Source organism: Jaculus jaculus, chromosome 4 (assembly GCF_020740685.1).
Source record: "Jaculus jaculus isolate mJacJac1 chromosome 4, mJacJac1.mat.Y.cur, whole genome shotgun sequence".
NCBI lineage: Eukaryota > Metazoa > Chordata > Mammalia > Rodentia > Dipodidae > Jaculus > Jaculus jaculus.
Window position 1 is genome coordinate 40,409,494 of NC_059105.1, and position 27,957 is coordinate 40,437,450.

The following is a 27,957-nucleotide window of genomic DNA, read 5'->3' on the forward strand; positions in this document are numbered from 1 at the left end:
GGAGAGAATGGGAGCACTGGGGCCTCCAGCTGCTGCAAACAAACTGTAGATACATGTGCCCCCTTGTGCATCTGGCTTATGTGGATTCTGAGAAATTGAACTTTGGTTCTTTGGCTTTGCAGGCAGGCACCTTAACCACTAAGCCATCTCTCCATCCCTTCATCTAGTCTTGATTAATCTGTTTGTATTATAAATTAGTAATTTACCAGTGGAGGACATTTCTTGAAGGGCTCATGTTTCTTTTTCTGCCCTGTAGAGAAATAAAGGGCAATCTGTGTTTGGAATAATTGTTTATTTGCTTGGTTGACTTTTTTTTTGTTTGTTTGTTTTTCGAGGTAGGGTCTCAGTCTAGCCCAGGCTGACCCTGGAATTCACTCTGTAGTCTCAAAGTGGCCTCAAACTCACAGCGATCCTCCTGCCTCTGCCTCCCAAGTGCTGGGATTAAAGGCGTGTGCCACCATGCTCAGTTTGGATGACATTTTTTAAAAATCATCTTAATTTCCTCTTTTGATGAAATAAAGTTGAATGCCTCCAGCTATTGTCATGGTTGCTGTTTTCTGCAGAGTCTCTTAAAAGTAAATGAGCTGCTGAATGTCTGAACTTGAAAGCTTTAAATGTCATCTTGCAGACTTCATATGCTATTTATTCTTGTGAGATTCATTAAAAATGTTAAGAAAACGAAAAACAACTTTCACATTCTGAACATGTGCAGTTCCTAGCAAACTGAATATATTGAAAAACCATGTTGCCCACAAAAGATTTCAATGTCAAGATGATTAAACAGAGTTTCTAATGTCCAGGGGCATTCCTTTCATGTCAGCATTTTCTAAGCTCATATAGCTGTTGTCAAAGCATTTTTCAATTTTGATTCTTTAAGTATTCACCATTACAGTTTTATTGTTTGTATTTTTATTTACTTATTTGAGAGAGAGAAAGCAAAATGGGCCTGCCAGGTACTTTGGCTGCTGCAAATAAACTCCAGACGCATGTGCTCCCTTGTGCATCTGGCTTACATGGTTCCTGGGGAATGGAACCTGGGTTCCTTGGCTTTGCAGGCAAGTGCCTTAACTGTTAAGCCATCTCACTAGCCCTATAGTTTTATTTTTAAAGAAGCCATTAGCTGAATTTAATTGTCAAGTGTAAGAACTTTGTACTTTTTATTAAGTCAAGGAAATGGAAGAAACTTAACTTTTTTTTTTTTTTTTTTTTTTTTCTGGTTAGCTTCTGTTGTTCATTCCAGAATCAGGATACTGTCAACAAGAGAACCTTGGGTGGTGGAAGGATGTTGGTAGTTTTTAGTCAGAGATTTACTGTCAAAGAAAGACAGGCAAAGTCACATAATGAGGTTTGCTTTGCTGCTTCCGCCTGTTGTGTTATGTAATTCTGTCAACATTTCCTCTTACTGTGTATTATACTTTCCTCAATCCTTCTTGAGTTTGTAAAGCAGCCTTTCTATAACTAGGGAATGGGACACTGAGAGGATGCCCCTTCTCACGTATGCATTTTACATGTTATTGACTACTTACTTGTGGATAAGTCATCACTGTTGCAACCCCAGTGTCTGTCTTTTCCTAAACATATTACTGTATGTCAGCTACTGGGTCAAGCCTTCTAGATTGTTTCTCATGTAAACTATAAGATACTGTGACAGAGATACTATTTGTGGTGATTTTACAGATAGAAAATGACTGTTTACAAATGTTAAGTAACTTTTCCAAGATCATGTAGTTTCAACTGTTAAAACTTCACAGAGATTATGATAACTTTTCTCTGATACTGCCTCCCTTAATGTTCTAGCAGGTGACACTAATAGATGATCTTCTGTTTGTAACATGATTGGGGCAGATGAGACATCTATACTGAGGAACTTGTTAACTACTGCCCAAGGGAGCACGTTTGCCAATAGGACCCTGGTTCTGCCTCTAAGGATTGAGCTACTTTATCTGCTCCTGCAGGATCACTGTTCTGCCCTATTTTTGGAAAATTAACCCTAGTAACAAACCTAGCCTGGGCAACTGTAACAATCACACAGGTTGCTGTGGGACACATCAGCTTCCCAGCTGGTTCAGACTCTTCAGAGATGCTTTGAGTAGGGTGAATGGTATAAATATGGCAAGCCTGAGATGGAAAGCATTCAAGAAGAGAAGTAAATTGTTGATGAAGTTGATCAGGAGCTATGTGTAGAAGACAGCTGTGTCTTGCATTGGTCTGAGTAGGTAGTATCCTCCGTTTTTGTGTCTGCAGTGCTCACTGTTCACAATTCCCAGCAGTAGTTTCCCATTCAGATTGACATTCACGTTACAGGATCTGTCAGTCCATGATCTGGTATGAGGCGCACTTAGCTTTTGCCTTTGAATTATATGAATCCAAGAGAAATGGCTCATCAAGTAACAACTTAGTTGTAAGAAAACAAGACTACAGAAGTGGTATAGATATGTACTATAAGTCTAGGTAAGTGGAATGGTTATCAAAACCTGGTAGCTTGAAACAGCCCAGAAACTTAATTTGTAGGTTTCTCTCAGGGGTTTACTCACTTGAGAGTTACATTGCACACAGGGAGGCCACATTCTTTGTCTTCTATTTTGGTCCCTAAAATACTGCTATTTTAGTACTTTTATTCTCTTAGGCCTTCTAGTGTAGACATATTTTAGCATGGATAATTTTTTAAATTAAATTTATTTATTTGAGAGAGAGTATGTACCAGGGCCTCCAGCCACTGTGAATGAATTCCAGATGCATGTGCCACCTTGTGCATCTCGCTTACATGGGTCCTGAGGAATTGAACCTGAGTCCTTTGGCTTTGCAGGCAAGTGCCTTAATTGCTAAGCCATCTCTACAACCCAAGGATAACTTTTAGTACTGTTGCCTTGTATCATAGCTGACATTAAGCATTTAACTTTACCTAGGAGAAAATAAGCTATCCCAAGGATATAATTTTTTTTAAAAAAATGTTTTATATATTTGTGAGAGTGTTAGTACAGACATGCCTGGGCGTCTTAGTGCTTCAGACAAACTCCAAATACATGTACTACTTTGTGCATTTGGCTTTAAATGTGTTCTGGGGAATTGGTCCCAGGCTGGGAAGCTTTGCAAGCCAGCACCTTGAACCACTGAGCTACCTCCCCAGCTCATGTTTTTTTTTTTTCTTTTTGGCAGGGGCAGGGGTTTGAGGTAAGGCTTCACAGTAGCCCAGGCCAACCTGGAATTTACTCTGTAGTCTCAGGGTTCCCTTGAATTCACAGTGATCCTTCTGCCTCTGCCTCCTGAGTGCTGGGATTAAAGGTGTCTAGCTGGCTCATGATTTTTATAGATCGAAAGAAGAAATAGTTTCTTTAGGTTTGAAGGAAACAGACTTTGGAACAGAAACATTGAAGAATAAAACTGGATGACTTCATTGGAATTCTTGATTTATTCATTCAGAAGCTATGAAATGAAAGGGTGGAACTGGAGGGTGAGAGCAGTGTTGCAGGGTTCTGCAGTAGTGTCCAAAGGCTGGAGTGTGGGGATCTTAAGTCTTCACTGGACCACATGCCAGCTCTCTTCCAGTATAGCACTAGTAGTTGGGCCCATTCATCCCAAGATTGGATTTTGTGGCAATTTTTTCAAGTGACCATCAGAGCCTGAAAATTTGAGACATCGTCAAAGGTAATCAGATACCATGGAAACATTTCTCTCTCAGTAACTTGGAATAGTAGGCTATTGACCCATAAGAGCCATCTGTAACATCAGTTTTAAATCACTAAGTACAAAATTTCAGATAGCTTAGTCAAATAAACATACTGCTATATGAATTTTGTATATTCAGAATTTCATCCACATAAGGGATCATCATAAAAATAATAGCAGTTGTGCAGGAGAGATGGCTTAGTGGTTAAGCTCTCGCCTGTGAAGCCTAAGGATCCCGGTTCGAGACTTGATTCCCCAGGACCCATGTTAGCCAGATGCACAAGGGGACACACACGTCTGGAGTTTGTTTGCAGTGGCTGGAGGCCCTGGTGTGCCTGTTTTCTCTCTCTCTCTCTTTCTCTCTCTATTTCTCTGTCGCTCTCAAATAAATAAAAATAAACAAAAATTGAAAAAAAAATAATGGGAGCCCGGTGTGGCGGTGCACGCCTTTAATCCTAGCACTCGGGAGGCAGAGGTAGGCAGATCACCATGAGTTCAATGCCACCCAGAGACTACATAGTGAATAACAGGTCAGCCTGGGCTAACGTGAGACCCTACCTCAAACAACCAAAACAAACAAACAAACAAAAAGCCTATATGGTTATCCAAAGCAGATGATACCCATTTGTACTAAGCCTTTATGTATAGTAATTGTGTTGTTACTAATTGGTCGGTTTTTGTGTCTAAGGGTTTTTTATGTTTATTTCAGAACTTTACCTTTTGACAAGTTGGTCCAGAGGGCAGCTGAAGAAAAGCATAAAGAATTCTTTATTTCAGAGGTAATTGTTTTAACATTATTTATAGTGTCAATATCTGTATGCAAAATTAATTTTGTTAGAAAACATTAGGTCATTTTTATAAAAGACCTTATAAGTTATTTTATATATACAAACACATTCATAAATAGTCATTTTTGGGGGGTGGGTTTCACGCCAGCTCAGGCTGACCTAGAATTCACTATGTAGTCTCAGGGTGGCCTCGAACTCATGGCAATCCTCCTACCTCTGCCTCCTGAGTGCAGAGATTAAAGGGGTGTGCCACCACGCCCGGCTAAGATAGTCATTCTTAAATATTCCACAGACTCTAGCTCTGCTGTTGCTTTGCTGTCTAAGCTTGGCCAGGTTATTTTTCTTTACTTAAGTATAGTCATCTATAAATGATGTCTGTACCTACTTACTTTACAAGGATTTTGTGAAGATTGCCTAAGTAAAATCTATAAAGTACTTAGCAGTATACCCGAGCCAGGAACTAGTAATTGTTAGTCATGAATCCTACTTTCTTTGAAAATAATGTTGATATACCAACTTCAAATACTAATGGAAAACTTTATTTTTATATCCACTATTAAGCTGTTTCCACATTGTATTGCTAGTTATTAATGTGATTTCTGGGCTGGAGAGATGGTTTAGTGGTTAAGGCACTTGCCTACAAAGCCAAAGGATCCAGTTTCAAGTCCCCAGGACCCCCATAAGCCAGATGCACAAGTGGGTACATGTGTCTGGAGCTCATTTACAGTGGCTGGAGGCCCTGATGTGCCATTCTATGTCTCTTTCTCTCTCCTTCTCTGTCTCTCAAATAAATTAATAAAAATAAAATAGCTGGGCATGGTAGTGCACACCCTTAATTCCAGCACTTGGGAGACAGTGGTAGGAGAATCACCCTGAGTTCCAGGTCAGCCTGGGCTAGAATGAGACCCTACCTTGAAAAACAAACAAACTAAATAAAATAAACTTTAATGTGATTTCTTTTGTCAGCACATAGTATAACATTTGTTCAAAATTACAGCAGAATTCTTATAGTATAGTCTAACTTTGAATAATTCAGTGTAAACACTGAAATAATGCTAATCAGTAAACACATTTTAAAATTTACTGTGTTATAGTAAAAGCGCATAAAAATAAAAAACAATATTTTTAAAGCTTTGAATAAAGCAATTTTGTTTGAGCCAGCAGGACTAGGCAGTTAGTTTTAAAAGGTTTATATTTTTTGCAGTTCTTTCATCAGCTGATAATTTCTTTATGTCCTTACATACTCTAGGGAATCTTTAGTTTCTGTATTATGACTAGGAAGTCATTTAAAACCAATCCCCATTAATTATTACTGAGAATAGAAACTCTATAAAATAATAAAATTTCAGTAATCATGATAGCCTTTTAGACTGATGAAATCAGGAGGAATGCATCAGTAAAGAAGTGGTAGGAAGCAGGACTAGGTCGGGGGAAGCCATCAGACTAATTATACACACTGAACAGTCTCTGCTAGCTGCTCTGCAGCCCGGAGCAGACTGCCTATCAAGAATCCTGTAGAGTGACAGCATCTAAACAGACCTCTTGGTTGGTTGGGCCTATCTTAGGAAGAATGTAACATTGGTTCAAATGCTGAGGTGAACCTGAAGAAGTTGACCGTGGACAGCCCCAAATTAACCATATTTTTTGCAATTAATCAGTGAGCCCCCCCTTTTTTGGAAATTTTTATTTACTTATGTACATATGTGTGTAGGTGTGTGTGCATATGTTTATGGACAAACCAGGGCTTGTTGCTGCTGCAGATGAATAGCAGGTAATTGGAAATCAAACCCAGCCTGCAGGCTCTGCAAGCAAGTGCCTGCTATAGATGAGCCATCTTCCCAAAATTACCTTTTTGTTTGCTTTTTATGTATTTATTATTAGTTTATTTGGTTATTATTGTACTACTGGGGATTGCTCTCAAGTTTTCCTGCATGCTAGTCCAGTACTCTATCAATGAGCTAACACCTCAAGCTCTAATGAGTCTTTTATAGTAACAGATATATTTTCAAGTATGTGATGTTATAGTCTGTATTGATTCAGAAGTACAGAATTCCTGAGTTGGATTGTCACTGTACTGACATGGTCTATCTTAGTTTTCTAAGCCTCCTAGGAAGTTTAGGCAACAGTGAATGCTATTATTTGTGGTGCTGAATCAGAACTAGGGCCTCACAAATGCTTGGCAAGTGCTCTACTACTGAGTTACACCCTAAGCCTTACAGAAATGCTTTATAACTCGGTTCTGTAGCCACTCAGAGAGGGATAAATGATAGCTTTTAAAACTATTCATGTAGTTTTATTGTCATAAACATATTTTTAGTTGATACAGGAGCTGAAAAACAATTTTGTGTTAGAATGTATATTGTCAGGGATAGGCTTAGTCAGATGAAATGCAGTGTACCAATTTTCTAAAACATACTACAAGTATGAGGTATTCTTATTTATTTCTAAGATTTGTAGTACATTAAGTTTGTTGTTGGCTATTAGTAAATTTTCAGATCATGTCACCTATATATAAGGGGATCTTTTTATTAAATATTATGATATGGTTAAAGTCTTTGGAGTATAAGGGTTTAAGTCTTAAGTATAGTTCTGTACATGCTACTTTTGGGATTTGTATTATTTAGTGCTTTGTAGATCCAGCCGTTATGAGCAACAGAGAAACACATTTCTTCATATGGCCACCAGGGAGCATTAGTAGAAAGGGTACAATAATTGATCTTTTGAGAAGGTGCCTTAAATGGGCCAGATTTGAAGACATTTCATGCCTTTTGTGTTCCCTGATATTTTAAATAAATACTGATGTTATTTTTCTTTGGGCTATTTAAGGATGAGAAATACTACTTACGATCGCTTGGAGAAGACCCTAGAAAGGTAAGCAGTGTGGATTTAAAACAATTTCATAAAGCCTATTTGTGTTAATTGGCATTCTGGGTTTTATATTATTGATTGACATTAACCTATGTCACCTTGTTCTATTTTTTCACAAATCTTTGTGCCCTTAAATCAGAGATTATTAAAAAGTTGATTACTTATTCAGAAGTATAGAATCTTAGTGTTTAAAGTTACCTAATCTCTACTTAGTAAAGAATCCTTTCTGCTATGTGTTTTATAGATACCCATTTTAGCAAATAAAATACTAATCTACTTATTAAAATTCAGAGTGCTTTATCCTCAGTGAACTTTTGCATGTATTTAGAACCAAATAAACATGACTACAGTAGATAATGTATAAATCTTGCTTAAAGTAGGAAGAACCTTTCTATGAGTGAAGCATACTGAGCTTGACAGTGGTGACACTTTATTATTCCTTCATTAGAAAGATCAAGTATGGTTGATGGGCAACACTGAGTTTCAAAGCAGTGACCAAAGTTTACCCCTTTCTTCATTAATGATATATAGATCAACATCCATAAAGTAACCATTATGCCGTTATTATGTTATTAAAATGCTGTTCAGATAGATTTCATCTTTTTTTTCCCTTGTGTATCTATCAATGCAGGATGTTGCAGATATCAGAAAGCAGTTTCCATTATTGGAAGGGGATATTAAGTTTCCAAATTTCTTCAAAGAAGAACAATTCTTCTCCAGTGTTTTTCGAATTAGTTCACCAGGATTACAACTTTGGACTCACTATGATGTATGTTATGTAAATGAGGACTCTAAAAGCTTCAGAGGTTTCTAGCATCTATAGCTTTAATAATATTCATGGTTTGAACTTCATAGTTGTACAAAGATGTGTGCAGTATAATTTGCTGAAATACTGAATTTTGAAAGTAGGTACTTTGTAAGGCAATGATAGGGGAGAAAACTAATAGCAAAGCCTCATGTTTCACACATGTATTTCTCTGTGGTCTTGCTCTCTATCCAGCATCATAAATGTATAGTTATTTTATATGGGGAGGATTTTTAAAATTTTTATGTTTTTGGCTTGTAAAAAATCGCTATCAGATAGGTGGGTGAAAGATTAAGGTGAAAAGTGGTGTGCCTTTGGTAGGGAAATGTATAATGATACAGGTGAGTTGCCAGTGGGTGTAGGTTAATTTCGGCAAAAGACAAAATCTTATGGGGAGTTTTTTCTAAGAATAATATTTGAGGGTGTGTGAAGATTTTAGGATTTAAATTCCTTGGGGACATCAAATATCTGCTGCCTTCGTAGATGAGCAATATGTAGGATATTAATTTTGGTTATTTATGCGATTATTACTAACTTAATTTGCTGATATACATAAGTAAGCATATTAAAAATAGTATGTTCTATATAGCTTAGTATTGGCAGGGGAGTGAAAGGGAGCTAACATGATGTCTAATAAGTTTCCAAAGACTTTTTGTTTGTGTTTTGTTTTGGTGTTTAAGACAATCTTGCTATGAAGTCCAGGCTGGCCTTAAACTTCTTCAGCCTCCCAACTGATGGGATTATAGGCATGTGCCACCATATTCTTCTAAGAATTTTTTGAAAAGCTTTAAGTCAAATTCTTATGTCTTATACATTTATTTTTATAATTCATTTTAAAAGTTATAGATTTAAAAATTGTCAGTAAATCTATAATTAAATGAGACAGACATGAAATCTTAGCATATTTTTTAAAAGTTTTATATGAATGACATGATGAGAATATGATACGATGATTCATACATTTTTAGCCATATCCTATGACTATGTGTTAAGTTTAAGTAGTTTCCCTTTTACCTTGACTTAGAATATATAAAGCTCTTCTTAAAAATAAATCAGAGCTGGGTGTGGTGGCGCATGGGAGACAGAGGTGGGAGGTTCGCTGTGAATTCAAGGCCACCCTGAGACGACATAGTGAATTCCAGGTCGGCCTGAGTTAGAGCAAGACCCTACCTTGGAAAACAAAACAAAACAAAATCAAATAAATAATAAAAATAAAAATAAATAAATAAATCAGAGGGAGGAAGGTGTGGTGGCACATGCCTTTAATCCCACCACTCTGCAGGCAGAGGTAGGGGGATCACTGAGTTCAAGACCACCTTGAGCTTACATAGGGAATTCCAGGTCAGCCTAGACTAGAGTGAGAAAACCTAAAAGATAAAATAAAAAGAATCAGAAGACACTATTATTAAAGTTTACATAATGAAGGGTTAGTATTAAAAACAGAATTGTTTCAGAAGTAAATAATTGTTTCATCTTGCTCAGTGTATATCTTAATGCTGTAGCTATAAATCATGTGGCTCTGCCTTATAACATCTTCCCCAATCTGTACCAAATGAAGGTGCCCTTGTGTAATCAGGATGGAGCCATTGAAAAGCATACAAAGGAAATTTTCCAGGTTAAATTCCTATACAGATAATTTCATAATCATGATTCATATGAGATTGTGGTTGGGCCTATATTAAGAGTTTAATAATGCTTTCTGTTGGTTCTCTAATGTTGGGCTTAGAACTTTACTTGACAACTAAGTAAAATAAGTATTAGTTAAGGGGAGCCTAAAATACACTTAACTGTCATGTCAGTTAATGGTGGGGCAAGGAAAATAGTTTCCAATTCTACCTGTCTTGGTTTGTCATCATTCCCATTTTAAGGCAGCACTTACAGAATGTCTAAAGTAAATGCATAGTTATATTTGTAAAAATTTTTATTGTTTGATGGGAATATGACTGGGTTTTATATAATGTAAGTCAAGTCTTACAAAAGATAAGTTAAATAGCATATACTTGTAGTCCTGGCTACTGAGGAGGCAAAGGAAGTAGTGAGGTTAAGGCCAGTTTAAGCAACATAGTAAGACCCTGTGTCCAAACTATAAAAGAATACAGTTTAAAATAAACTGTGTGGAATTCAATGGTTCCATTTATTTGAAGTTTAAATACTGTTTACCCACAAGTTGTTATTGGTCTTCAGGTAATGGATAACTTCTTAATACAAGTAACAGGAAAAAAGCGTGTTACATTGTTCAGTCCTCGAGATGCCCAGTATTTATATTTATCAGGTATGACTTAAGTTTATATTTCTAAAATCTTTTTAGTTACTCCATTTGAAAAACATGAGGGGGAAAATATTTTAGGACATATCTTTCTAATTATATGGGTTGTATTCTCTATTGCATATGTGTAACACATAGGATAGACTATATGAAGAATAAGCATTTCAGTCTTTATTGATTATATTATGTTCAGTGACCTTATATAAAGAGATCATTGAAAACTATCTTAGATTTCAGGAGAATAGTTAGTTTTCACTGTGTATTTAGTAAATGAACAGAAAAAAGTTAATTTTCACATTTACATTTGTGGTTAGTTTTTTAAAAATGCCAACATGGTTCGATCTGTTTCAGGTTCTAAATCTGAAGTATTGAATATAGACAGCCCAGACTTGGTTAAATACCCACTCTTTTCCAAGGCAAGAAGGTATGAATGTTCCCTTGAAGCTGGTGATACACTATTCATTCCTGGTAAGATTTCTAGACTACAGTGATGTATCTTCTGTATTTAGTTATGTTTAGATATACAGATAGTTACCCCTGTGTCACAGTGTTCCGTACATTAACCTGGTACAAGTTTATACCCTCATAGCAGTAGGCCCTCCTATGTAACCTAGGCATATAGTAAGCCATGCCATCTATGTTATTTGCAGTTAGGAAATTGCCTGATATATTTCTCAGAATATAGAGTGATGTGCTACTATTTAATACTGTACTTTGTTATTTTACTAAATAATATCAAATAATTTACTTTTTATCAGATAAAAATTATACCTTTTGAAAATCATTTTATTTTTAAAATGTGGAGGTATTTTACAAATGGCAAATATTATTCAAAGACATTCTAATCTAGCTGGGCATGGTGGCACATGCCTTTAATTCCAGCATTCTAGAGGCTGAAGTGGGGGCATAGCTGTGAGTTTCAGGCCAGTCTGGGACTACAGAATGAGTTCTAGGTCAGTCTGGGCTAAAGTAAGACCCTACCTCAAAAGAACAAACAAACAAACAAAATATAATCTCAACATCTATAAAAACTTTTGTATCTTATTTTCTTTCTTTTTATTTTCTTTTTTTTTATTTTTCAAGGTAGGGTGTCACTCTAACCCATGCTGACCTGGAATTTACTATGGAGTCTCAGGGTGGCCTTGAACTCATGGTGATCCTCCTACCTCTGCCTCCCGAGTGCTGGGATTAAAGGCATGCGCCACCATGCCTGGCTGTATCTTATTTTCTAAACAGAGTGTCTTTGTTCAGTAAATAGTTGTTTTTCCATAAAATTTACATGTTGTTAGTAACATCTGAATTTAATACTTAAAAGTGAATCCCTGAAGATTATAAAAGTCACAATTAAGAGTAAAGGGATTTCTTAACAAATTCTTATAAATTGTATTTTCTGTATCTACATTAATCATAATCATTAATAACTCTTTTTTCAGTGATAGAATTAACTCTTAACTATCTATAAAGAATAAAAAATATGGGCTGGAGAGATGGCTTAGCCGTTAAGTGCTTGCCTGTTAAGCCTAAGGACCCTGGTTCGAGGCTCAATACCCCAGTACCCACATAAGCCAGATGCACAAGGGGTACATGCATCTGGAGTTCATTTGCAGTGGCTGGAGGTCCTGGCACACCCATTCTTTCTCTCTCTCTCTCTCTCTCTCTCTGCCTCTTTCTCTCTCTGTCTGATGCTCTCAAGTAAATAAATAAAAATAAAAAATATGATCTGATTTAGAACTAGATTGCGAACTATAAGGAATCTCCCAAGGGGGGCTTAATACAGTGCCCTTCATAATTATCTATAAAAACTTGATGTGTTGACTTAGTATACTTTGCAAACATCTAGTACTTTTAAATATATTACCATTTTGTAAATTAAACTTTTGATTTTTCTTTTTAAAAAAAATTTTTATCCATTTTTTACTTATTTATTTGACAGTGACAGACACAGAGAGAAAGACAGATAGAGGGAGAGAGAATGGGCACGCCAGGGCTTCCAGCCACTGCAAATGAACTCCAGACACGTGCACCCCTTGTGCATCTGGCTAACGTGGGACCTGGGGAACCGAGCCTCGAACCGGGGTCCTTAGGCTTCACAGGCAAGCGCTTAACTGCTAAGCCATCTCTCCAGCCCGATTTTTCTTTCTTTAGAATATGGTAAAGGACTTTATAGTTTTCTTTCATTGTATATAATATTTTAAAAAAAACTAAATACTTGCATATATTTTGAAGCAAAAACCCAATCCCCACTTATTGTATTCTATTGAGTAAGAGAGATCAGATTTTGAAAGAACATGTGTTTAAGATTGAAACTGTTTCTGAAGATCACTTTTGTAAATTCAAATATTTTCATGTCTTTTTGCTCCTCTAGCATTCCTAGAATGTGTTTCTAAAATTTAATCTTTTTGTAAGAGTAAACATTGTTTGCCATGATTAGCATCTATCTTATATATAGTGGCCTTTTCATATTCCCTTAGCACCTAGGTTTTGAAAATAGTAAATTTTCTAGTGAAATTTTTGAAAAGTTAGTTAGGTACATAATGAGATAAACTTTCTTCATCATCTCCACCAACATAATACTTGCTGTAATTTTATATACTTAATGTAATAGGTCTGAAAGAAATATAAATTGTTTTAGTAACATAAAAATTAAAGCAGCTATAATGAATGTTTACTTAAGCAAGTTAGAAAACTAAATTGCAGTTGGAACAGGAAGTTTTTGACAGTAGTGATATAGCAAATCAGAAAAGGTCATATACTCCTAAATAATGGAAATTATTTCTGTGTACCAAAAGAAAGCAAATAAATAAATAAAACATTTTAATGTGGTTTTATGATTCAGGAAATGTAAACAACATAAAACATCACAGCAAGCAAACTAGAGAAATACAAAACAAGTACAGGTGCATTCTGTCTGTCAAGTGAAAAGGGAAAACTACTATTCTTCAAGGTTTTTAAAGTTAGGTTATGCTACTGACACTTTAAACTGTTGGCAATTCATAAAAGTTAACATGATTCTGTTAAAAGCTGAGAGTGTGCTTACGAAGCGAGCTGGTTACAAGAATTATTTCTTACATTGGCTGTATGCAATTCGTGATATTTCACTGACATTTTGGTGTGTTTTTTTTTTCAACTGTAGGTTTTATTTTTAACTTGTTTTTTAAATGCTTTTTCCAGCTTTATGGTTCCATAATGTAATTTCTGAAGAGTTTGGAGTGGGAGTGAATATCTTTTGGAAGCACCTTCCATCTGAATGCTACGATAAAACAGATACCTACGGCAACAAAGACCCTTTAGCAGCATCGAGAGCTGTACAAATCTTGGACAGAGCCTTAAAAACACTGGGTGAATTACCAGAGGAATACAGGGACTTCTATGCACGGCAAATGGTCTTACACATTCAAGACAAAGCGTACAGCAAGAACTTTGAGTAAAAAAAATGAATTAAATGAAATAAAAAGTTTAATAATTCAGCTCAAGTGCTAGAAAAGCATAGCAAGATATCAATTAAAATGTAGGATGATGTGTTTTATATTAATAAAAAGGTCAATCAGTCTCACATTTATAGTATAGAGAGGTACTGCCATATCAATTTTGTATATGTTGCTACTTGGCATATATTATTCAAAGATTACTGTGCTGAGGGCTGGAGAGGTGGCTTGGTGGTTATGGCATTTGCCTGCAAAGTCAAAGGATCCTGGTTCGACTCCCCAGGACCCACATAAGCCAGATGCACAAGGGGGCGCATGCATCTGGAGTTCGTTTGCAGTGGTGGGAGGCTCTGGAGAGCCCATTCTTTCTCTCTCTCCCTGCCTCTTTCTCATAAATAAATAAATAAATAAATAAATAAAATGTATTTTTTAAAAAAGATTGCTGTAGTGGGACAACTTTCTAGTCTTATTATGCAAATAACTAAAATGCCAACTTAATCAGGAAATCTGTTGCTTCATACTACATAAAATCTATGGATTGGTGTTGGTCTTTGCATTCCAGTGATTCAGTCATATCACTAAAAGCTGGTTTTCTTTTCCCCCCCTTCTGTATTTCTGTTCAACCACAGCACTGGCATCACCCTCAGGCTGGCTGTCCTCGTGGTCATGGGATAACTGCCAGTAGCAGCTGGGGCCTTGTGCATCTTCATTGATATGCAGTGCAAGAATCTGGCTGGACTCCATAGGCTCTCTCTTAGAATGAGGAAGCTTTCTCTAAATTGCCTACTAAAACCCTGCTGCAACGTGTTTTGTTCTTGTCTTTCCTGAGCTAGTCACTGCAAATAGAATGAGATAACAAGCTGAAGGAGCAACCTCTTCCTTTGAGGCACATAAAGTATATATGGGTATAAAACAGTTGGTTTATTTTATAAGTCACTTTTTTAGGGCAAGGACAAGAAATGGGTAGTTTTCTTCTATATTTGCCATAATCAGAATCTTGGAGGCATTTTATTAAACAAGAGCATAGGCACCAACTTTGAAGGCTTTGATTTAGAGTGTTTGAGATATGGTGTAGATATTTAGTAAATTTTACAGGGTGTTTGATTTATAATAAGGACTGGAAATACTAGTTAATATGATTAGATTATTCTGATTTGTTCAGATGTGTCATTTGACTCTGGCTTCTTTTACTACTCAGAATCAAATCTGCTTTTTTTTACTTTATACCTATGTTTAAACCTTAACTTAATGCTTTCCCTAGTAAACATTAAAAACTTATCTAATATCCCTTTTTAAAAAAATACTTTAAAAATATTTTTATTTATTTGCAAGCAGAGAGAGGAAGAGAATGGGAAGGAGAGGGCATGCCAGAGCATACTGCCACTGATTAATTAACTCCAAACACTTGTGCTACTTTGCGCATCTGGCTTTATGTAGGTACTGGAGATCTGAACCCAGTCCATTACACTTTGTAAGCAAGGACCTTTAACTGCTGGGCTAAGTCCAATAATTGCTTTTTTAATAAAAAATAAATTATTTTAGGACTGGAGAGATGTCTTTAGTGGTTAAGGTGCTTGCCTGAGAAGCAAGGACTAAGGACTCATGTTCAACTCCCCAGATCTCATGGAAGCTAGATGCACAAAGTGACATGTGCACAGGGTGGCATATGCATCTGGAATTCGATTACTGTGGCTGGAGGCCCTGGCATGCCAAGTCTCTTACTTGCATTAACAAATGGCCAGTATGTTGGGTTTGCCTCAAAAAGAATGTAAAAAAAAATTTTTTTAAATATTTAAAAGTTTGTAGTCAAAAACGAATGAAAACCTCACATACTCAGTAGAATCTGAATTCTTTTAAAAATATTACAGTATATTAAAATTATAAAAAGAGAATTCTTTATTTCATTTATTTGAGAGGCAGATGGAATAGATGTGCCAGGGCCTCTAGCTACTGCAAACAAACTCCGGATGAATGTGCCACCTTGTGCATGTAGCTTACGTGGGTCCTGAGGAATTGAACCTGGGTCCTTAGACTTTGCAGGCAAGCACCTTAACTGCAAAGCCATCTCTCTATCACTGAGAATTCTTAAAATATACATATATAAGTAGCCAAAGTCCTAGAGAACTTCATGTAGAAATTCTGCATTTAGTGACTTACATATTTCAAGCATTTTTTAAAAAATAATTTATGAAAGAGAGAGAATGGATGTGTCAGTGCAAATGAACTGCAGATGCATGCCCCACCACGTTCATCTGGCTTATGTGGGTTCTGGGGAATCAAACCTGGGTCCTTAGGCTTTGCAGGCCAGCATTTTTACCACTAAGCCATCTCTCCAACCCTTCTTACATTTCTTTCATCCTTTCCATTTTTCTGGATTGTGGTTTCCTCTGAAAGATCTTTCAAACCACAGTAATTAAAAGTTGAGCCTCTGGAGGTTGATTGAGCTGATACTGTTCTATGACCAGATGACCGATGGCCACTCACTGCCCCTCCACATTGCTTTTTCTCTCAAAGTGTATAAGATCCATGTCACTAACGGAAGCACAATCATCATCTGGAAGATTAAGCTCTTCATCTTCATTCTTCTTAGACAACAGCATTTGTTTCAAGAAGAGTGACATGACTTACAAGATCGTTCCATGTCTTCTCATAGACCATCACTTTCCCTTTCCTGGCCTCTTCCAGGCTTTTCTCTAGGAAAGCCAGCATCTTAAGCTTCTCTTGGCATTCAGAAAACATGGTCAGAAATGCAGTAATCTCGGGATTATAATTTGTATCCTGTTGCTCAGCCTTGATTTCAGAAACCTTCACTTTTGAAACCATTGTTTCATTCATCTTTTTATCTGACTCATCAAAATCTTCACTGACAGTATCTGCTTCTGAAGGGACAGTCCTCAGGAATGTCAACATGGTCTGCATTACACAGGTGGTGGACCCCTACAGCTTTCTTCTTTTCCTGAAGTCATAACTCTGCCACTCATGTCAATTCCAATAGCTCCTACAGGTGCTGTTTTACTAATCCAACAAGGATCTAACTTAACCCAAATGATTTTCTTTCTTTGGTAAGACAGAATCTTATCAGGACCATTCAATTCTTTGGGTTTTTTCATCACACAGTTCAAAACATTACAAATAATTTGGATTTTCCATTCAGCAAATCCACGTATAAATTGCTTTTTCAACAAAATTGGTTTATAGTCAAATTGATCATGAAGAAGCTGATAAGATAGCGTCTGTAAAGTGCAAGTCATTCTTTCCTATGAGCTTTCTCTTGGATTTCATCAGAAGTTCTGTTACATAAGGAAAGTGTAAGGTAAGAATAGCTGCTGATTGGCAAAGATGCTGCTGTGACTCACTTTATCAAACTGGGCAGTGGAAGTTAGCTAGTGGTTAAAGGCACTTGCTTGTGTAGCATGATGGCCTGGGTTTAATTTCTGAGCACTTATGTCAGGTATAGGTGTCTGGTGTTTGTAGCAGCAGGAGACCCTGCCTCCCACCCACCCAACCACACACACAGAATTCACCTTGTAGGGTAATTCAGTAAGGGAAGTGCTTGCTGTAGTTTCCATAAGCTTCTTTTGAAGTCACTTGTTGCCATTATCTAACATTAGAATTAGCTTCAACTCCTGAAATAATCAACTTTTGACCTTGAGAAGTAAATCCTGAGAATGAAGCTCCTTCAAAATAAAATCAGTTATTTCTAACTGGTAATGGAATTTATGACAACAGAATATGTCCCAGGAACATATTCTCTTCAGTGCCTATGGAGTAAGTAGGCTGGAGAGATTGCTTAGTGGTTAAGCAAGATGCTTGCAAAGCCAAAGGACCTCTGTTCAATTGCCCAGGATCCACGTAAGCCACATGCACAAGGTGCAACATGTGTCTCAAATTTCATTGGCTTGAGGCCCTGGCATGCCCATTCTCTTTCTCTGCCTCTCTCAAAGAAATTAAAAAGATTAAAAGTACAGCTTTGATTTGGTCCTTTACCCCTGTTGGGTCTCAGAGGATACCGCCTCAGTCCTGTGGGGGCTCAGCCAGGTGGCCCCTTGGTTTCAACCAGCTAAGCAAAGCAAAGGGTTCTCAAGGCTTCTGGCCCACCAGTGAGAGGGAAAGGGACCTATGTAACCTGAGACATGGTGCCCCAACCAACAGTTTGTGTTGGCAGCTGAAGGTTTAAGCCTACTAAGCACTGCCAAGAAATACTTCTTTAAAGAACAAAATCTCAGCCAGGTGTGGTGGTGCATGCCTTTAATCCCAGAAGGCAGAGGTAAGAGGATTGCAGTGAGTTTGAGGCTACCCTGAGACTACAGAGTGAATTTCAGGTCAGCCTGGGCTACAGCAAGACCTTAACTAGCGGAAAAAAAATACAACTTGAAAAGCTAGAAAATTTTAATATATTAGCCAAGTTGATCAGGTTTTTCTGAGTTCTTTTTTTTTTTTTTGTAGATTTCAAGTTGTTTTTTTGATCAAAGCAAAAACTAATTTCTTTTGCATCAGAAAAGAAAAAGACAAAACCTTTCTTAGTTTACATAGTATTTATAGTTAGCTTTTAACACATTTACCTAAGTATGAGCAACTAGGTTCAGTCTCAGCTCCAAAAACGTCATGATCCGTTCAATACATATTTGTTTTGCATTGGGGAAAGAAACTGGAGATTTTAGGCAAATTAACTATGAGATTATTTTTCCTCATCCTTACAATACAACTGATAACTACAAGAATACAAAGAACTAATGATAAGCCCATAGATAATGGCTGGTGCTAGTAATATTCCTTTGCTGAACCTGAACCAGCTTTGCCTGCAATATCAAATTATATTTAGAAAGCTACAGTGAACCTTTTGGGAAGTTTTAAAAATGATTTCTCGTCTTAATTTTTCAAGTTATTTTAAACTTAAATAATTCAATTCTCTTTGTCTTCTAGGTTAAGGCCAAATGAATAAAATACTACTCAGATTCTAAATCTTCCATTGCTCTATTGTTGAATCTTAGAAATTACCTAAGCAATGCAGATAGCATAAATGACTGTCCGGGCTAAAAGCTGCTATGAAAACTTGGATTTGTTGTAGGGGACCATATTATTATTATTATTATTATTATTATTATTATTATTATTATTATTATTATTTTTAATTTGAGAGCGAGAGCGACAGACACAGAGAGAAAGACAGATAGAGGGAGAGAGAATGGGCGCGCCAGGGCTTCCAGCCTCTGCAAACGAACTCCGTGCGCCCCCTTGTGCATCTGGCTAACGTGGGACCTGGGGAACCGAGCCTTGAACCGGGATCCTTAGGCTTCACAGGCAAGCACTTAACCACTAAGCCATCTCTCCAGCCCAGGGGACCATATTATTAATTATCTCCCATTCTTTCTTCCATATGTAGCATATCAAATATTTCTGACTTTTTTTGGTGGGGGGGGGCACTGTTAGGGAGCTTGGCCTAATTCACAAAGGAATTCTTTTTTTCCCCATTAGACACAGCTTCTTACTACAATGCTTACTTACATAAACAAGGATTCCAAATAAAACTAATGAGGGCTGGAGAGATTGGTCAGTGGTTAAAGGTGCTTGCCTTCAAATAAAATTAATGAATGGGTAGACAGCAAAATGTAACACAAAGGGAATTATTAGGCAACCAAGGAATGAGATACGAATATGCACTGCCATGCGGTTTGTTCAATGTAATTACATAAAATCCTTTGACATTATACTGCCATCTGTAGAAAATAAGGTATGCTATATGTAAGTACTTATTTACACAGGAATAGAATTAGCTCTGCAAGGATACACAATCAGTGAGTGGTTGCCCTGAGAAGAGGTTAACAGGTGGGAGGACTGTGCACCTTTGTATTATGTTTTTGTTCATATTATCCTTTCAAAATACATCTTTAGGAGCTGGAGAGATTGCCCAGTGGTTAAGTGTTTGCTTGCAAAGCCTGGTGGTCCAGGTTCAGTTTCCCAGCACTCACATAAAGCCAGATACACAAAGTGGTACATGTCTGGAATTCATTTGTAGTGCCAAAAGGTCCTAAAGCATGCATACTTACTGTCTGTCTCTCTCATATATTTCTGGTTGGGTGTTTTGTCCTAGTAATGAGAAGATAACTGCTACAAACACAGCTATGTGAACATATGTAGAAAATCCAGTAGTGAGGCTCTCACCCATAAAAAGTTTTAGAAGTGGAAGATAAGGAGTTTTGGGGATAGATGATACAGAAAGTCTGGATAGAATTGTATCTGTGTCATCATGACTGCTTTCTTCAGGCTGGAAAATAGATGTGGTCAAGAGGAACTAAGAATGGCAGTTATAGAACTGTAGTTCTTAGTTTTAAGCACACAAGCCATGTGTGTGTGTTTTCAATACACCCAGGAGATGCTATAGTCACCATCTTCAGTGACTGATGAGAAATGCATGTCCTCTAGATTTGTAAAACACCATAGGTCTCTTTATGTCTCATCACTTAAGGTTTCTCTAGTAAGCCCTTAAATGATGTAAAACAGAATGTCTTTTATGAATATTTCAGATTTTCCTTTCTGAGCTCTAAGTTATTACACATTTTCATGTTAACATGCTAGAGTGTAATATGTTCTCATTGCATAGATCCTCCTTGTGCTTGGTGAGTGCTCAGACATGGAAGGAGATGAAAAATAGGTCACGCCATATTTCAACAAAGCTCTTAAAGAACTGATGAAATACCAAAGATCTAAGGTGATTAGCAAAGAAAAGAACTTGCTTAGGGATAGATCTCTCCAGGAAACTCAACAGAAGAAATGGCTATATAATGGAAGGTTTTATGGAGTATTCTTTAAAAGGTAGTTTATAAGAAAGGCTTCCAATGTTCATCATTTGAAAAAGATATGGCAGTTAATAAAGAGAAACTTAAACTGGCAAGGTGGAAAGTTTCTTTTCAAATACTGAGCTCAATGAACAGTGCTAATGAGATAAAACACATCCAAACATTTCCTTGGGTTATTAATTTTTTAATACAATTATACATTCATGCTGTGGCGGCAGTAACTTACATTTGTAGGACTACTTTTCTCATTTGACTCATTACAAAGGCACAATCCAAGAGGACACACATTTACATTAACAGGACATACATTTACATTAACAATTTTACACAAGTGCAGAGAAAGGAGCAATCTGAAATATTAAACAGAAACACCTGTATATGAGATAAGTTGACTATATTTTCATTCCAGAAATATTTTTGTTTTCAACACCATCTCACTTTGAGGTGATAGCAGTTTTAGGTAGGTGCTGAGTAAGTCTATAATATTCATTTAATACATAACAAAGTTAAGCATCTATGATTGGTGATGAACTCAGACTTTTAAAATGAATTCTTATTACAATTTCTATCTTCAGTTAATCCTGTGTAGATACCTTGTATTTTTCCTTTGACCAGTAATTCACCTATTTTACATTAGAAACATGTGAATTTATTCAAGGATTATTAAGAAAACATAAAGTAGCTATCCAAACAGTGTTGAAAGTAAGGTGATATGCAGATACTCAAGGAAAGTGGAGTAATACAAAATTTGCCTTAGAGAAATGTAGATTATGTTTTAAGAACTTGGCCTGAAGGAATCCATTCTCATAATATATATATATGTTTGTATGTATGTATGTGTGTGTGTATATATATATATTTTTTTTTCACACTATATATATACACGCGCACACACATACATACATATACAGTTTAGGAAGAAACCAAAAAATTAACACTTTCTACAGTATTAATAAATGTAGGTTTTCTGGGCCATCAAGATTAATATCTATCCAGTACCTGCTTTTTTCAGTCCTAAAGCAGTATGTTACTTTCTTGCTTAGTTATTTCATGATCTGAAAAGCTAATTATTAATAAAAAGTCATCACTTTTCATAATTCACACAGCTTTGTTCCAATGTTGGTTGAAATTCACTACATCTATCTAGCCAAGAAAAATGGGCAAGATAAAGCATCCAAATTATATATCAGTGTTAAACTAAATCAGTTTCTGGGCCAAAATTTTAATTATTTGTGTCTTCAAACTTTCCATTGCAACCTTTCTTATTGCATGTAATTTTGCATTTTTGCAAGATATTTTCTTTAGGCAGACAAAATTTTCTGAAGAAATAATTTGTGAAATTTGTCTCCTTTTCAGTTGAGCAATTACAACTAAAAACTGTCAGTTAAAAATTAAGTCACAGTGCTTATAGTATGTTTTTAAAAACCAACTTGACATTATTGCATGGTTTTAGACATTCAGAAAATACACATATTTTAACTTGAGGAAAAAAAAAACACTTGATGGTACATAAGAATGAATCCATGAGTTTGCAAAACATAAGAAACATAAGAGGCAGGACACAATTACTTCAAAAATGACAGAAATCAGAGCACCTGCATTATGTTGAAGAAAGAAATGAAATGTTGCTAATTAAATTCTGAGTGCCCAAATAGCCAACTACTGTTACATCACCAAAATTAAGACAGCACAAAAAATTAGCTACTTCCAACAAAAATTTTGTTGCCTTTTAAAAGGACTCTACTGTTTTGTTTTGTTTTTTTTTAATTTTTAAGGGTCCCACATCTCCTCATATAATTACATAAATTATTCTTAGATTTCCAATCAGTTTTAATCCACTCTACAATTTAAAACATTCACATGCAAGGAATCCTACTGCACATTACACTCATATTTTAGGAATGTGTGCTCCTCCCTGCTCCCAAACTCAATGAATCTAATGAATTATATCTTATATCTCATTGTGAGAACTTACAACAAAGTGCTTATGCTTTTCCACTAAACAAGTCCATTAATATTCTTGTAGTTTCAAAATACTTCATGAACCCTGAAGTGATTCTCTATGGACGGAGTTTCATTTGCAAAATGAATTTGGCTAGTCACCTGCACACCAAAATCTTCAAGTATCTGAACAAATTTTTTGTGCTCCTTTCCAATCCAGGATCTCATTGGATCATGTACTTGATAAGGTGTTACATGAGTATGAACAGTAATACCTGTTTGTGCAAATTCTTTTAGGACTTCTGGATATGTAACCCAAGTATTACTTCCTCCAGAATGACCGCCATCCAGCCAATACATTGTTCTTATGCTTTTGATGAAAGTGTCTATGTTCTTGTCTTTCTTGGCTTCTTTCAATTCAAACAGCAACTGATTCAAAACAACACAACCTTTACTGAATCCAATCAATGTAAATGATGCACCATTTAGTGATGGTGGAGAAAACTTTTCACAGGTCCTCTCTTTTTCTCCCTGGGAACCATTACTAGTAGAAGTAGACATACAGTTAGATGCTTCAGAATTCTTATTCCAAACATTCCTGTTCTTCAACAGCAAACCATTCTGACTTAAGTTAAAAGCATTAACTAGTAACAGATACAGGTGCTTAAAGGCTCCAAAGTCAGGGGTGTGTTCTGGGGCACCAAACATGTTGCTTTTCACAAAATTGTCATAGCAGCTGAACTTGTGCAAATGCATTCGGGAACACTTTATTACCCAAATATAACTGTTGGGAAACCGATGGGCTAAAATTGTGGCAGTGTTTTCTAGACTCCAGTTTTCCCACTGATAATTCTCAGGATGACGAGTCATAACTTCATGGTAATTCTGAAAGGTGAGAAGGATGAAATAAGCATCAAGTACATGGCACAATAACTTCATATTTTTATCATTTCTTTCTGATTAAAAGATTTTGAACAAAGCACTTCATGTTAAGCCTCAAATCCATTAAACAGGTCAGTAACATGGATTAGTAAACTTTTTTAAAATGAGATAACTTAGAAAGAAATTTAAATTTTAGGTTTTAAAAGTTATTTTAAATATTTACTATACAGATAATGAAGTTTCTTAATTCATCAACTGAAAATATAAGTGGGGTTCACTATGCCAACTTTTTAATCAAGACAGAAGCTTAAACTAGTTCTCTTTTAAGGCTGGGGAGATGGATCAGTGGTGCATGCATCTGGGGTTTGTTTGCAGTGGCAAGTGGCCTTGGAACACCCATTGCCTCTTTCTCCCTCTCTGCTAGCAAATGAAAATACATTTTTAATAGATTTAATATGTTTTTATTAGTTTTGTACTCAGTCAAAAATACATGTTTTAAAAAAGCACAAGTATAGAACATACACTGAAAACTTACTACAAAGGAAACCTGAAGATGGTAATGGTAATAAGGAGTATTTTTAAATCATATGGGACAGGCATGGTGTTGCATGCCTTTAATCCTAGTATTGGGAGGCAGAGGTAACAGGACTGTTATGAGTTCAAGGCCAAAGTGAGACTACATAGAGAATTCCAGGTCAGCCTGGCTAGAACGAGACCCTACCTCAAAAATAAATAAATAAAAATTAAAAGTCATATCACTAACCAGTTCCATTAACAAATAACAAATCTGTATCAATATGAGGCAAAGCTTTTTTCTAATGATATCTTACAAAGTTGTTTGGTCTTATTCTGTGCAACACTTATTATTCAAATCAAAAACAAAAGGAAAAAGGAATGTTTAATCCATATGAAACAAATCTAAGTTTTATAATTGGATTATCGCATAAAAGCTGAGCTGTATCTGATGAGGAAATTTTCATATGGATAAACATTAAGGTCAGAAAAATTACATGCAAAGATAGAGATTAAGTCTCAGCCTAAAAATTTTATGATAGTCAACACATATCAAGTATTTCTTGCATTTTTCGGAGTAACCTATATGTATTTGTTTCTGCAAGGTGATCTGCTGAGCAACCAGAACATGCCAGTCACTAAGCACAAATTTTAAGTGAATAGACATAAGCTTACATTTTAGTAGTAAGCCAAATGAACTTAAAAAAAAAATAACATGAAATAAAAATGAAAAGTTAATATGGAGACTGTGTATGATTATTAAATGGGATGGTCATAAAAGGCTTCAAGAGGGCTGGAGAGATGGGTTAGTGGTTAAGTGCTTGCCTGTGAAGCCTAAAAACCTCAGTTCAAGGCTCGATTCCCCAAGACCCACGTTAGCCAGATGCACAATGGGGCGCACACATCTGGAGTTCATTTGCAGTGGATGAAAGCCCTGGCGCGCCCATTCTCTCTCTTGCTCTCTGCCTGCCTCTCTCTCTCTCTTGCTCTTGCTCTCAAATAAATAAACAAAAAAAAATTTTTTTAAAGGCTTCAAGAGGAGCTCAAAAAGACTTAAAAGAGGTAAGGTAATAAATACACAACTAACTCAAGGAATACTGTTCTACTGTAGTATACTTACAACTTTTAAGGTGAGGTATGCCTATCATGTGTGAACAAGAAGGCCAATGAGGCTAAAGGAGAGTAAAAAGTAAAATGCACAGTCAGTGAGAAAATGGGGGTGGGGGGCAAAAGACAGTGAAGAAAAGCTTTCCAGGCTGTAGAGAATACCCTTGCTATGACTCTTGAATGTGGAAGCCATTTGGAGAGTTTTGAGAAGTATGGCATAAAAACTCATTTTTAAACACTATTCTGATCATTTTCGATACACTGAGAGGACAGTCACTGAATTTGTTGATGGATTAGACATGAGATATGAAACCAATCTAAAGGATGACTACAAGATCTCTAATAAGCAACTAAAAGGGTAATGTTTCCTCCACTGATTAGAGAAAGACTATACAGGAGTACATAGATTTTTTTATTTTGAGATAGCCACAAAAAAACCTGTACCTAATTGTGTGCAATTGGTAAGTCTAAATGAAAATCAAGCATATGTCCAGGCTAAATATACAAATGTCAAGACTTGTCAGGATTTAAGATGACAGGTGTAAGAGTGAAGACAGAAGAAAAACCCAAGAATGGAGAACCAGGGTACTTGAATTATTTTATACTCCAAGAATAAGAAGTTACTGGAACTTACTGGGTTCTCTCTCTTACCCACCCCCTTCCTTTTTGGATGGATGGATTGCTTTTTGAGGTATGGTCTCACTCTAGCCCAGGCTGACCTGGAATTCACTATATAGTCTCAGGGTGGCCTCGAACTCATGACGATCCTCCTACCTCTGCCTCCTGAGTGCTGGGATTAAAGGTATGTGCCACCATGTCCGGCCTTAAAGCCTTTTCATGCCTTTTTCTTCTATTATTTTTCCATAAGACCTAGTATTTTTATATTGCTCATCCTTTGCCCAAATTACCACTGTATGACTGCCCAAAAAGCTAATTTCCATCAACAGATGATGATGAAATCAGAGAAGGCAACACTCTGTATGTACATTTCAGACCTCATCTGGTTGGCACACTTTTACACAGTTGGTGGTATTCAGTTAGCATCATTGCTGTTTAAAGGCATGTAATGCAGTAGCTGGGAAGTGTCAGAAATGCCACATGCTGTTTTCCCAATCTGAGTACAAAGTACAAAGACATCAACTGAGTAAATTCTTTCCTCTTAAACCTAAATGGCAGTTTTCCTTTTCCTTCAATTTTTACTACCAGTCACCTATACAAGCGGATGAGTTTGAGCAAAAGAAAATACTTATCTTTAGGATTATTTGGTAATGGAAACAAAGCATACATCTGAAAAACAATAAATAGTTCCATGGTTTAAGAAACACATCGAGGGCTAGAGAGATGGCTCAGCAGCAAGGTGCTGGCCTGCAACTCCTAGTCACCCAGATTTGATTCCCCAGTACCCACATAAAGCCAGATGCAAAAAGTGGTGCATGTATCTAGAGTTCAATAGCAGTGGCTAGAGTCCCTGGTTCGTTCTTCCTCTCTCTCTCTCAGCAAAGAAAAAAAGGGAAGGAAGGAATGAGAGAAGGAAGGAAAGGAAAGGAAGAAAGAAAAGCTGGGCACGGGTGGTGCAAACCTTTGATCCCAGCACTCAGGAGGCAGAGGTAGTGAGTTCACTAAGAGTTCAAGGCCACCCTGAGACAACATAGTGAATTCCAGGTCAGCCTGGGCTGGAGTGAAACCTTACCTCAGAAAACAATCAATCAAAAAGGAAGGAGGGAGAGAGGACATATGTAAACACACACACATCTTTCTATATTGTAACATTACCTGTCTACACTAGTGCTGGCTAACTGAACTTTCAATGATGACAGGAATGTTCTATGAAATTACTATGTACTGCTGTGCATGTAAGCCACCTGTACTGAACACTTGTGATGCAACTTAGTGAGATAGAGAACTCTGGTTTTTAACTTTAATTAATGTAGATATTGCCACATGGCTAAGGTATTAGAACACAGATTAAATTCAGCTTTCAGGATAATGGGTATTTGCCTGCAGCTATAAAACTAATTACAATCATAAAATACAAAACAAAAAAGTTCAGAAAGAATTTAAGTGAGCATCAAACGTTGGTATTCTTTGCAATTAGTGTCTCTTTTTCACTTTTTGTTAGGATTACTGAAAATATCATGCCTTTGTAATGGATTTTTTTGTTGTTTGCTGATACTGTCAGCATTTTCTGTACAACCCCTCCCACCTCACTATCCGGGTGCTCTGAGGAAGCAAGTTAAGAGAAGAACATGCATTATGTCTTTATTCCCCGTAAGTCTCAAATTCACACGACTGGATGGACTCCTGGGCACTTGCGGGATCGCAGTCCTCCAAGGACACAGTCCCCCTGGGGTTCAATGGAGAAGGAATTTCGTGGAGTCACAGAAGCGCCACCCCGGAGGGGGAGCGTGTGGGTGTGGCTCAGGGGAGGCCAGGGGCTCGCCCGGAGGAGACAGGTGCTCAGGCCGGCGCCGGGTTACCTGCACATCCCCGGGGAAATAGAGGACGTGATGCTGGGGCGGCGGCTCCTCGGTGGCCGGCTCCTGCGGGAGGCCCCGCTGCTCCGCTCCCTCCCCCGCCGCCGCCGCCAGCAGGAGCAACTCGTTGCAGCGCTGCGGGTCGGCCCCCGGCACCGCGGACAAGTGCAGGCAACGCGGGCGGCGTCCTTCCGCCGAGGGGGCGCCTGGCGGCCCGCCGCGGCCATCCTGGCTCATGGTTCTGGCCGGCAGGCTGGACGAGCTGGCGGCCCCGAGTCCGAGCAGCGGCGGCGGCGGCGGCGGCGGGAACCACAGGCGCCTGAACCCCCACATGGGGCTCGGGGCGTACTCCGGGAGGGAATAGGGCCGGCCGCCCAACGGCCCGCGGGAGTGGCCAGCGCGCGGGGAGCGGGCGGGGGGGCGGG

At 37.3% G+C, this 27,957-nt stretch overlaps 2 protein-coding genes and 1 pseudogene across 3 annotated transcripts in view; 1 reads left to right on the plus strand and 2 right to left on the minus strand.

Annotated features, from left to right (window-relative positions):
- The window catches only part of Tyw5 (tRNA-yW synthesizing protein 5), a 19,511-nt gene extending 5,372 nt beyond the window's left edge, over window positions 1-14,139 (plus strand). For both annotated transcript variants that reach the window (XM_004653595.2, XM_045146661.1), the window contains exons 3-8: window positions 4,376-4,445; window positions 7,281-7,325; window positions 7,954-8,091; window positions 10,312-10,399; window positions 10,745-10,861; window positions 13,565-14,139. In XM_004653595.2, the coding sequence (XP_004653652.1) occupies window positions 4,376-4,445; window positions 7,281-7,325; window positions 7,954-8,091; window positions 10,312-10,399; window positions 10,745-10,861; window positions 13,565-13,821 (715 nt within the window). In that variant the 3' untranslated portion in view covers window positions 13,822-14,139. The remainder of the gene's footprint in view (window positions 1-4,375; window positions 4,446-7,280; window positions 7,326-7,953; window positions 8,092-10,311; window positions 10,400-10,744; window positions 10,862-13,564) is intronic.
- A 1,998-nt stretch (window positions 14,140-16,137) lies between these two features.
- On the minus strand, window positions 16,138-17,416 carry LOC101593475 (annotated as a pseudogene).
- A 4,926-nt stretch (window positions 17,417-22,342) lies between these two features.
- Window positions 22,343-27,865, minus strand: C4H2orf69 (chromosome 4 C2orf69 homolog). Its single transcript, XM_004653596.2, has 2 exons — window positions 27,536-27,865; window positions 22,343-23,441 (listed from the first exon to the last, which is right to left on the minus strand). Exons 1-2 carry the CDS (start codon window positions 27,863-27,865, stop codon window positions 22,644-22,646), a joined length of 1,128 nt encoding a protein of 375 aa, XP_004653653.2. The 3' UTR covers window positions 22,343-22,643.
- Between the last annotated feature and the right edge of the window lie 92 nt (window positions 27,866-27,957).

What these genes read in the sequence shown, in the direction of transcription:
- C4H2orf69 (XM_004653596.2), bottom strand. Translation starts at nt 27,865, where the DNA reads ATGTGGGGGTTCAGGCGCCTGTGGTTCCCGCCGCCGCCGCCGCCGCCG. An exon ending in ATTTCCCCGGGGATGTGCAG is followed by an intron (nt 23,442 to 27,535) that starts GTAACCCGGCGC and finishes CTCACCTTTCAG; the next exon opens with AATTACCATGAAGTTATGAC.